This window comes from Odocoileus virginianus, chromosome 13 (assembly GCF_023699985.2).
Source record: "Odocoileus virginianus isolate 20LAN1187 ecotype Illinois chromosome 13, Ovbor_1.2, whole genome shotgun sequence".
Taxonomy (NCBI): Eukaryota; Metazoa; Chordata; class Mammalia; order Artiodactyla; family Cervidae; genus Odocoileus; species Odocoileus virginianus.
The window spans coordinates 29919144-29931397 of record NC_069686.1 but is presented as its reverse complement, the minus strand read 5'-3'; the positions used below and the strand labels follow the sequence as shown (position 1 = coordinate 29931397).

At 42.9% G+C, this 12254-nt stretch overlaps 2 protein-coding genes across 2 annotated transcripts in view; both read right to left on the bottom strand.

The window, feature by feature from the left end:
* ACVR1 (activin A receptor type 1) overlaps window positions 1-2034 on the bottom strand; it is a 127699-nt gene extending 125665 nt beyond the window's left edge. Inside the window, exon 1 of the mRNA XM_070476171.1 lies at window positions 1498-2034. The gene's annotated coding sequence lies outside the window, so the exon portion shown is untranslated. The remainder of the gene's footprint in view (window positions 1-1497) is intronic.
* Window positions 2035-4906: 2872 nt separating this feature from the next.
* Window positions 4907-12254, bottom strand: part of CCDC148 (coiled-coil domain containing 148) — a 536518-nt gene continuing 529170 nt past the window's right edge. Inside the window, exon 17 of the mRNA XM_070476172.1 lies at window positions 4907-4996. Within this exon, the coding sequence (XP_070332273.1) occupies window positions 4987-4996 (10 nt within the window). The 3' untranslated portion in view covers window positions 4907-4986. The remainder of the gene's footprint in view (window positions 4997-12254) is intronic.

Genomic DNA, 12254 nt, shown 5'->3' with positions numbered 1-12254 from the left:
CGAAAAAAAAGTGGTTTGGTCTCAGAAGCCAGGTGATCCAAATCCTGTCTAGGCCTAAGATAACCTCCCGAACGACCCCTGTGTCCCCATCAGCAAAATGGGGAAGATCCATGTTTCGCACTCAAGCATACTGTAAAACTGGAGGGCGAGGCCAGCGTCTGAGGTCAGCACAAGTCTAGCGTCTGCTGGCTGCCCGAGCCCGGGCCCCCCGCCAGCCACCCACCTCCAGAGACAAGTGCCAGGACATACTATAGTGTTTCCATTTAAGGCCCGCCACTTGGATCAGCCCATCTCTTGAAATTTCTTACCACCACCTTTCCAGGAAGAATTTTTTGGGGGGAAAGGGGAGGTGGTGTCTATTTTTTGCCACCGACTTTCCTTGGGCTGTCAGAGCAGTCTGCATCTCTGGAACAGGATTCTTTAAAACCACTGGGCTAGTCTGTGTTTAAATGCCAGGCCTCTTCTCAAAAATATACAAAATGCGGATGAGATCAGTCCCTTCTCTCATGATCCCTTCTCCCATCACACACACTTCAAAAAAGAAAGCCCAATGAAATTAACAAATCCATTGTATTGCTTTCCTACCTCTCAACCAAAACCACAGTAAGCACAACTTTTTAACCAAGACTTTTCTTCTGCTACCAAGTGGAATGTTTTCTTCCCTAAGGAGCTTCTTTTACAGCTTCTCTCCCATGCAAGGAGCGTTCAAAACTCCAGAGGGATAAAGGGGGGTCGGGGAAGACTGGGAAACCTATCTAGCACAAACTGGACAGAGCTGCAACAGTCTAGAACCCGACGGAAATGAGTGCTTCCAGCAGGGCAGAGGCCCACTTCTCTCCCCAGCGCACCCACGGCTCCAGCCTCACTGTTTTGGTTACAGTGTTGAAGGAAGGGTTTTAAACTTGGCAAAGTACCGTGCAACATCTGTAACCACATTTGCCTTCTGGGGATCGGAAGATGAATCCCACATTCCTGGCTTTGAAGCTTTTTGAAACTGCAGCTAGGAAGAACGGAGGGAGGGAGGGAGGGCGTTGAGCAGAGTTTATTGGCTGTCTCTCCAGCAGAAAATTCCTCTTGGAAGAGACGGATATTTTGAGGGTGGGGGTGATTTGCCCATCCCTTGACTCTCTAGCAAGCTCAGCTGGGAAGGTGAGCCCCGTGGTCAGACGGCCAGATCGATTTACAAGTCAGAGGCGCACAGCCTGAAGGAGTTCGCTACAGACACACACACACTGCAAACCCGCGACCACCCCACTCCATGCCTCTGCCCTCTCCCACATCCCACCCGCAGTCCAGGCCCACAGCAAGACAGTTTTGTTCCGCGGCTGCTTCCCCCACCGAGAGTGAATCGGCTTGGGGGGAGAAAGGAATGAAAGCGAGGGGGAGGCACCGCAGACGCCCACCCTCCCACCCCCAATTTCTGCTCCTTTTCCCGCTGGGTTCTCCCCTCCCTCGGTTCCCGGGCTTCGGCTGGCGTGGCCGGCGACCTGCCCTCACCTCTGGTCCGGCGGCTGCGGGGGGCTGAGCCGGGGGGAGGCGGAGTGCGAGCCAGCCCGGCGCTGCAGGTCGGCGCGGGGCGGGGCGGGGCGGTGCAGCCGGCGAGGGAGCCCGGAACTCCGCGGGGCTGAGGGCCGGCGGCCGTCCCCGAGCGGCGGTGGCGGCGGCGGGCGGGTGCGGGGGGCCGGGTGCTTTCCAGCCCTGGGGCCGGCGCGGCTGGCCGAAGAGCAGCCTGGCAGCAGGCGGCGGCGGCGGCGGCGGTGGCGGCAGCGGCAGCCACCCCGGGGAAAGAGCCGGGGGAGGGAGGGGAGGCGGGGTGAAGAGGAGGCGGAGGAGAAGGAAGGGGAGGAGGGCGGGCGGAATAAACTTCCCGAGGCGCCGCGGCACGGGCTGGGAGGACGGCCGCGGGCGGGGCGGGCCGGATGGGGGCTGGCCCGGGGGGCAGTCGCGGGGGGACGGTCACTGAGAGTAGAAAAGTTCCCCCAGCGCCGAGGGGCAGGCTGCGGCGGCGGCGGCTGCAAAGAGCCGGAGCCGGAGCGGGAGGAGCGGGAGGAGGAGGAGAAGGAAGTGGCTGCGGAGCGCTCGGCCAATGAGTGTCTGGAGCTGTGATTAACCAGGCAGCAACACATCATTTCCTCCCGGCGCGGATCCAGGGAGCCGGGAGGGAGAGGGAAGACGGCGGGGCGGGGCCGTCCCCGCGCCCCCTGCAGGCGCCCGGCCGGGGGCGAGCCCGCCGAGCCCCGCCGAGCTTGGCCGAGCCGCCCCCGGCGCGCCCCTGGCTGTCTGGCCGGCCCGGAGGAGGCTGCGAGCGCGCCGCCTGCGGGGCTCTTCGGAGGCGGGGAGGCGGCGGGGCAGGCCCAAGACGGGCTCCTGCGGCCGGGGTGGGAGGCGGAGAGGCCGCGCGGCGGGGTGAGTGCCCAGGTAGGCGCGGGCGGGGCCGTCTGGACAGCTCCCGGGGGGCGCGCGGGGCGGGCGGGCCGACTGCCTCCCGGCCCGGGACTGCGGGCAGCGCGCGGCTGGACTCCTGCTTGGCTGACCTAGGCTGGATGCACAGAGAAAAGCCTCGGCATTCTCACCCAGGCCATTTCTGACCTGTCTTCAAATCCCCTTCCACTTTGCTCATTTCCTCGCAAGGTCTGGGGTTATGCAAGAGCTTGCCATTTTCGCAGACCGCCTCCTTAGGAATAAAAATATGCATTTGGGGCGGGGGAGGGGGTGTCGGGGGATCGCTGGTGTTCTGCGGTAATCTAGCCCTGTCCTAGGCGCCATGGGAGCTTACAGTGGAAAGGAAGGAACATTCCCCGACACAGGGAGGTTGACAACCCCGGTCCTTAGATACACAAAACACTCCAGTGTTCTAATATTATCCAGAGCATCAAAAAGGCATGTGAGGATCAAATTTTGCACGGTGCCTGATGAGTGTAAGGAAAGCACTAAGCCATTTTCTCTGCCCTCCAGAAGTTTACAAGGTAGTCCTATCACAAAGCCAAATAAAAGCAAGAAAGCAATAAATGGTAATACCGTAAAGTATTTTTATCTCTACAGGTTCATTCATGCAGCAGGCATTACTGGGTGACTGCAGTACTGCACAAGGTTGCAAAGAAAATGGATGATCTGGTCCCTGCGGGTCAGGAGTTTACAATCTAATTAGAAACACAAGGCAAATATACATGAAACCCCTAAAAAAGAATCCCCAGGTATAATATAAGAAAGAAGATGCAGAAGGAGAAGGGCTTTGTACCTGTATGATTGGTGGGAATTTGGAGAGGAAACTCCAGGTCAATCAAGCATGTGTGCCTGTATGTACCCACCTCCCTCTGTAGAACAGTGTGGCAGGGACATCAGTGTCTCCTGGCTGAAACATCATCCCTGCCACTTAAAACCTTTGTGACCTTGGGCACATTTTTACCCTCTTTAAGAAGGGAGTATAGCCTGTCTAAGGAGGTTTGTTGTGCGATTCAAATGAGATTACACACATGTGGGAGCTTCTCAAGCTTCTGTGTAAATATTTCTCAGTCTGGTAGGTTTCGGGAGTCCTCATGTCACTGACCTCTTCAGCTAACCTTTATAGTTTCCTGTAGGCTGTAAGGGGCGTCCCTGGTGGCTGCCTCCATAAGGGCAGGGATCAGGCTTGGTTGTGTCCACAGTGGATCATCATGCCTACCAGACTGGCACATGTGAGTACTCAATAAAGGTTTGCTGAATAAGTCAATAAATAAACTAATGAATCCTATTATGATCTTAACTGTTCCTTTTCTCTCTTCCTTCATAATGGTCTTTTTGTGTGGCTGGCTCAATGCAGAACCCTCTAACTTAACCCTCATGTAAACTAACTTTTATTCCAGGAGACTCTCTGGGAGGATTCTGGGTAGTTATTTGTGACCTTGTAACATAGATAAGTTGATTGTGTGTGTGTGTGTATAAAAAAAGAGGATACACAAGGATACAGCCCTTTAAACACCCACTAACACAAGGATAAAGTCCAGATACAGTCATTTGGCTTGGATATCTTAATCCAGGGTTTCTCAGTGTTGGTGCTGTAGACATCTTTGGCTTTGGCTGGATAATTATTGTGGGGTGCGTCCTGTGCAGGGTAAGAGGTTTTACAGCACCCTTGACCTCTATCCCTTCGATGTAAATAGGACTCCCTCTACAGTCATGACAACCAAAAATGTCTCTTGTGCTCTGTGTGGGCTCACTCAGTCGTGTCTGACTCTTTGAGACCCCAGGTACTGTAGCCCGCAGGCTCCTTTCTCCATGGGATTTTCCAGGCAAGAATACTGGAGTGGGCTGCCATTTCCTAATGTCTAGGGAGGGTATGGGGAGGTGAAATCACTGTCCACTGAGAACCACAGCTTACTCCAACATCTAATCCACTGATTTAACTGGTGGAAAATCACACCAGTAAAGTAACTTGGAGGAAATACATCTTCTGTTGGTCTAAGATTTCCAGATCTCCTCCATCGTATGTTTCAAGGAGCACGACTCTTGTTAATTAATTGCCTGCTGCATTGTGAATTGGCAACTCTTCTGTTTTCTGCATATCCTCCTCCTTTACGCCCAGATCAACATGTTCATTTCTAAAAGTCAACAGCTTTCAAAAACTATTAGGAAACAAGAGTCTTGAGCAACCTAAGAGTCCTGTACAATATTTTCCTGTAAAATTGGGGGAATTTATTACACAAAATTTTGCAGAGTGTAATATAGACTATAAATTGTAAATTTTTAGAAATGATTTCATTTAAAATAACTATGTAATTCCTTTGAGTGATTTTCTCTCATCTTGAAGCCATTACTTTTTGGCTCCAAGTGAGTTTTCCTTTCATAATGGTATGAAGGAACATGTCTTATTAAAACCTATAAAGCAAAAATCAGCTTAGTTATTTATATGAACTTTGAGAAGCAAATTCTTTAGAAGTATATTGTGGGATGTCTGAGAGCTGGTGTTGACAAGAATCAATGATGGATTGATGTGCTGAAGTTCAATTTCTAGAAGTTTCTGGAAGAAAAATAAAGATTAATGGTTGAAGGAATGAATAAATGAATAAATTCTAATAAGTCTGTTCATTTGGTTTGGACATGTAGAACCCCACCCCCCACCCCGCCACCCGCACCACAAAAAATCCCTGCTTCCAGCAGGCAATAGTACTGAGTTTACAATGTGAGCGGACATTTTTGTTCAGCAAGACAGTATCATCTGTCTCATTAAATAAAGTTATCTGAAGCATTGGTTTTACAGTTTTGTTCATACTTAGTTTGGATTTTACAGTTGTGTAACAGTTACAAGCATATGGAGATTAGTTTACATCTAGTTTGGTAGTGGTTCACATTTAACTTGAGCATTGAAAGCTAGGTAGGCATAATAGCTTAGAAAAAAAGGCAAAGTTTGAGGACTGGATATGGTTTATGGCATACTGATTCTCCAATTTCTGTTTTGGTAACCTGAAACTGGGACACATACTCTTAGGGGATCTCCAAGTTCTCTATGAACTTTGTTCTTTTGCTTCAGTTATAATTTTTTTTAAAAAAATTGATGTCATATTAAAGTAATTAATATGCATATTCTAGATTATATGTTTGTCATGCAACCGTGATTCCACCACCATTTTTTGCTGTGTACCTTTCATGTAGTTTATTTAAATGAAATTTTATAAAACTTATTTAAGATCTGTGAAGGTCTGGAATTTTTTTCCTCTTAAATGTGTCCATACATTACTCAAGTGTGAGAAATGCTGACCAAACTGCATCTTTACTATTCCTGGAGAATGATAAATTCAAAGACCCTGAGATCTGGAATTTAGTCCTAATCCTGAGGCCCATAAGAAACCAGTTAACCAGTATTATGTTTCAAAGACTGAAATGACTGGATCAGAATAGTAAGGGGTGGAAAGGAAATCTTAACCTGAAAGGGTCACTAAAAATCCTATCATTACTGGCACTCTTTTCCTCAAACGGTAAACATTTAACCCATCAGGACAGATACTTGTTTATCTTTCAATTAAACTTTGACAGGTGTATGAATGACTCATTAATTGTACATTTCTTACAAGACTTTATTGACCATCCACCATATTCAAAGAGCTGTGGGAGCTACAGCCACTTCCCATTTAGGAAAGTTCATCCAGTCACTCCTGGCACAGCAGGTTACAAGCAAACCAGTGCTCGGCTACGAGCCAACCAAATGATAAAAAAGGCACTACCAAACCACTGCAGAAAGAAAGATTATTCATTAAACAGTGTCGAGGCACTTGGACAAAATCCTGTTATTGCGTCCCCTCACACTGTTCCTGAAAATATGTCCAGAAGAAAATAAAAAAGCTTAACTTTTTAAATTATAAATTAACTCAGAGCAAATATAGGTAGATACCTTTGGATGGGGATAGGACTATTTTTTTTTTTGGCCACACCATAGGGCTTGCAGGATCCCCACGCAGGAATCAAATCCAGGCCCATGGCAGTGAAAGCACCCAATCAACTGCTGGACCACTAGGAAATTCCCAGAAAGGACTTTGTAAATAAAAGCTGTGGAAGAAATTAAAAAGATTGGTTGAAAAATAATAATAAATAAATAAAAATAAGAAAGATTGGTTGGCTTGACTATGGAAAGTTTTTCCCCTAAAATGTCTTAGGGAATAACCAAACAAATAAAACCAGGGGGAGAAGCCAAGCAGTTAAGCTACTTACAACATACACTCAAAAGGGTTAATGTGTTTTTTTGGTGATTTTTGGCTGCTCTGAGTCTTCGTTGTTGCTTGCAGGCTTTCCCTAGTTGTGGCCTACTAGGGACTGCTAGCAGTGGGGCTACTCGCTAGTTGCTGTGCATGGGCCGCTCATTGCGGTGGCTTCCCCTGTTGCAGAGCACAGGCTCAGTAGTTGTGGCCCACAGACTTGTTTGTACTGGGGCACTGGCAGCCGAATTCTTAACCACTGGACCATCATGGAAGTCGAAACTCTTTAATAGATTAAAAAAAAAAAAACTTAAAAAATTAACAAAATGTACCTTTTAATAGAAAGTTGAGTAAATGTCATAATAGATAAGGAAAAATAAAATTTTACATATGAATATTAGGAAAAAAGTTCACTCTAAAAATTGAGATGGTAATGCAAATCAAACTAAGATAAAATGTTTTATACAATTTGTTAGCAACTGAGCATATTCTCTAGTGGTAAGATTGACTTTATAAAGGACATTTAGTTGCTATGGAGAGTGTAAACTGGAAAAGTTTCTTAAAGATAATTGATGTGTATCAAACACCTTAAAAATATTTATACCCAGATACTTTAATCCCACTTCAGGAATTATTCTATGAAAATAATCATCAATCACACAAAGATTTATATAAAAGAATGATTGTCATCTAATAATTTTGGAAATGCAAACAGTAAAGCATATTGAAAAAATAGGATACAAAGATAATATTCCAATCCCATGATATTATAAACACATGAATCCCTCACACTCAGATATATACTAAGATGAAAGACTAGAAGACAATTTTTTCAGATGTGTAGTAATAGCTTTGAATCATGGATATGATTGACTTATTTTCTTTTTTTACCCATGTCTGTGTGTTCTAACTTTTCTATATTTCATAAGCAGAAATAATCATTATAAAAATAGAAATGCCTATATTTTTAAAGGGTCTGACAATCATGGGACAAACCTAACTGGTGAGGAATATATATGGACTTGTATGTGTGAAGTGGGAGTTAGGAATTAGAGAAGAGAATTCAAATTAGGCATTTTTGTGCTCTGCTAGTAGGTCCATTTCTTTCCGAAGAGAATTTCTCAGAGATCTCAGAGCCTTATCTAGTTCTTTGCTTACACCTCAGTCTCCTTGTGACTCATTTCCTCACAACCTTGAGGGCTATCAAGGGCTATCAGCCACCAGCCCTGTTCTTGGTCTTGCTCACATTCTGAAGTTGCTTTAGTTTCTAGTTCCCTTCAGCCAGTTCAGTTGCTCAGTCGCATCTAACTCTTTGCGACTCCAGAGACTGCAGCACGCCAGGCTTCCCTGTCCATCACCAACTCCCATAGCTTGCTCAAACTCATGTCCATCAGATCGGTGATGCAATCCAACTATCTCATCTTCTGTCGTCCTCTTCTCCTCCTGCCTTCAGTCTTTCCCAGCATCAGGGTCTTTTCCAAGGAGTCAGTTCTTCCTATCACGTGGCCAAAGTATTGGAGCTTCAGCTTCAGCATCAGTCCTTCCGATGAACATTCAGGACTGATTTCCTTTAGGATATCTAATTCCTTTAACTACAGTTAATTTAGCTACATTGTGGAGATTTGGATTTCTAAAAGCTACTTCCGTGGATAAATGCCCTCAGGACAACCAAATTAATTTCTTCCTCCAATTAAATAGTATATTTTGAACACAACTGTGTAGCTCTTGATAGAATTCAGCATTACAGTGGCTTTTCATTTTTAAGGAACATCCCTTTGCCTGACTGGTCCCTCTGAACATTGGCATCATGAAGACATTGTCATGAATAAGAAATCAGATTAATTTTCCAAGTCCTAGTGTAGCACCACTCTACCAGTATCTAAAATCCAAAAGGCTTCCTTTTTATTAACCTACTTTTGTTTAATGAAACTCCAGAGATCAGCTGCTAGGGTTAATTACATATAGCAGAGGACGAGCTGTGTGACCTTAGGCAGGTAACTTCTAGATTTCAGAGTCTAGCTTCAGCCTAGCTTCTCCTCCAGTGTAAACGTGAGGGGTGAGGTGCATTTCAGAGGTCTCTCAGTTTCAAAATTCTACAACTCAAGAAGCTTAATATATGAAGTTGCTGATGCTGTGTTTGACATTTTGAGAATGAAGAGCTTAAGATTCTCTAGGAACTGTCCAAAGGCCAGTGGGACTGGAATGAAAGGAGCATATCATGAAGTTACCATAGAGGACTGGTCCATTCTTGCAGGTGTCACAAAATCCAGCCAGGGAAGTGATGAAGTGATTAAAGGGGTTTAAGCAAAGGAGTGAGTGACAAGTTTGCTTAAGGTCTTTCATCATTACACCCAAGACATCTATGCTCCTTTGTTGACAAGATTTTTCCCCTAATAATAATTTTGTATTTTTTTTTTTAAAAAAAGATAAAAACTTTGCAAGTACAAAAGGGTATATTGTATCAGTTCAGTTCAGTTCAGTCACTCAGTCGTGCATGAATCGCAGCACGCCAGGCCTCCCTGTCCATCACCAGCTCCCGGAGTTTCCTCAAACTCATGCCCATCGAGTTGGTGATGCCATCCAGCCATCTCATCCTCTGTCGTCCCCTTCTCCTCCTGCCCCCAGTCCCTCCCAGCATCAGGGTCTTTTCCAATGAGTAAACTATTCGCATGAGGTGGCCAAAGTATTGTATAAGGAAATGCAATTTTCAGAATCACCAGTTTCCCAGTCACCCAACCCTCTCAATACAGAAACTCTGTAAGCAGAGCAAAACTACACCTGTTCTCTTTTGCTTTAACACAGATCATAGCATGCTATACACTCTTCTGTCCTTTGTTTTCTTTATTTATCACCAAACCAATAATACCAGTTCCCATTGATAAATAGTCTTTGCTATTACAACAAAGTAGTTTCAATCAGTTTTAGTACTGTTTTTGTTCTTCTCTTCAAGTAAGCATAGACTCACAGAAGTCTAAAATTGGAAGGGACCAAAAATCTCATCTAGTCTCAGCTCCGTCTTTTACAAGGAAAAAGTTTGTTACTGAAAAGTCATGTGATTCCTCAAGGTCTCAACTCCTTAAAGTAAGGCTGGATTCAGAACTAAGTTGTCCTAATCATCTTTAGGTCCCTTTAGACTTCTTGATTATAAAGTTATATTTGTTGCAGTAAAAGTGCTTTTTAAGGGATATGCATGGTAATATCTGATTTAATCTTTAAGCAGATATGTATGAGCACAGAAGTGAGTTTGGAAGGCCATGCAATAAGATGCTGTCAGTGGTAATCTTGGCAATGCAAGCAGCAAGTTTATGAGGTATAAATCACATACCATACAATTAACCCATTTAACCCATTTGAGTGTACAAGTCAATGGTTTTTAGTATATTCACAGATTTTTACACCTATCACTACAATGAATTTTAAAACATTTTCATTATCTCCAAAAGACACCCTGAGCACATTAGCTGTCCTTATTTACATTTTTTATTATTATGTCATATTTCCTAAAAATTCTGAAGTAACTGGTAGTTATAATAAAAATTCATCTATTTAAAACAAAAATAAAACAACGCAATATTCACTGTGAAAATATACAAAGGAAATAGAAAAAAGTATTTCAAATAAGACAAAATCACTTAATTGTACTACTTCTGATATAAATAGCTATAATATTTTGGATAATTTTCTCTTGGTCTTTTCTGTGCATATTTATATATTACAAGGAAATAACACAGTTTTCTCTTACTCAGTTATATGTGAGCATTTCCTCAGGTCAGTAGATACTCTCTGAGAGTATGATTTTTTGACTGATTTAAGACTATGGGTCCATCTCTCCACACCTTTTGGTGCCTTTGTCACCGTACCCTCTATTATCCTTGCCAATTTTGGAATTTAAAAACTTCTATGTTTTAATTTGCATACTTTTGATTGCTAATAAGTTTGTACCTTGCTCATGAATATATCAACTGAATTTTTTCAATTTTCTTTTTATTTAATGCCCTTTACCTATTATTCCATTGGAATGTTAGTGTTATTTTTATTGATAAGAATATAAATAACTTTCTATTTTTCTTTCCTATTGAGCACTGACCAAGTAGAAATTCCAATCTATAAACAAGTTTTAAAGATTAATAACTTGGTTTCCACTTATTATTTCCCAGATTTTTTCCAGTGGGACTGGCTGCTCTTCTTTAAGGGGACTCTTCATTTATATTTTACTAAAGAAATCACTAAGGATGAGGGACAGTCTGTGAAGTTCCTTGCAGTTTGATGAAACAGTTCACCAATTTCATTCTAAAGATCCACAAATAATACTTTATTTACTACTAGTAGTATAAAAACTGTTTTAATAAGCTTTGATTTTCCTAAGTAGCCAGGTAAGTTATGTTGAGTCAAGTTCACCCACCCTTGTAAAACTTTGCCAAGTATACTAGGGTGTATGTAAAATGCACTCAAGGCTCACTCCATTTTTCTTTTTGACAACCATGAGTTTTTAAGCCAGCCAACAGTCTGAATTTTTTGTGTTTGAAATTAACTTTTTCTATTGACTTATCTTTGATTCACAGTGTTGTGTTAATTAACAGTCTGAAGTTTAACTATGACTCAGTTCCCCCAAGTGCTTCACCACAGAGTAGTACAAAAGGTTACCAAATCCTCCAGTTTCTAACCTAGAGATCCAACGTGGAATGAAAAAAGTAAACCTGTCACTCTTCAGCAGCTAAAGATGTTATACTCATCAGTATAACTTGGAAAGGAAAAGAAATACATAAGCAGCAAGGAAAAGATATTGATGACAGAGATTATTCCTGGATAGAAAATGCCTCACATAACCCATTTGGTAAAGAGAGAGGAAAAAGGCAATTTATTGATCTGAGTGAACACACAGCAAAGACTATTCCATACAACCTCTCAAAGAGCTGAGATGAGCTTTCAATTTAGAAAAGCTTACTCTATTGCTGGTAAAGGTTGGGGTTCCCTGTTGACAAATCAAGCAAAGATTTGTTGACAAATCAAATGTTCATCAGAAGGTCTTCTACTGTGAATTGTCTGCTTCTACTGAATTTTCAGTTTTATATATTAGGCCAGTAAATTTAATACTCAGAACACAGTCCTAATTATTAACAGGTACTATTTGTTTTTTAAAATCAAAACAAAAATCACTTTATTATTTTTACAGTGATCATTGTTTAGCCTTTGAAACAGAATGATGGAGTCTTCTATTTTGAAGAGAGTTTAGAAAAATGTAGCACAGGCTCCACTTATCTTTTCTTGTTTTTCAATTTTTTTTATAGGATTTCGTGATGTTATAGTTTCTTTTTAAAGAAAACTTTCAAACATAAAAGAAAAAACATAGAATAACAAACCCCATAAACTTGTTGCCTGGTTAAGCAACTATCAAGATTAGGCCAGACTAGATTCATTTATTTCCCATGCCCCCTTACACACCCTTTTTTTGGTGGGCAGGGGAAAGAAGTATTATTCAGAAGTAAACTTCAGCTGTCATATCATTCCATTCCTACTTTTTCAGCAAGTATCTCTAATACATAGGGACTTTTTTCACCCAACCATAATGTGACTATCATACCTAACAAA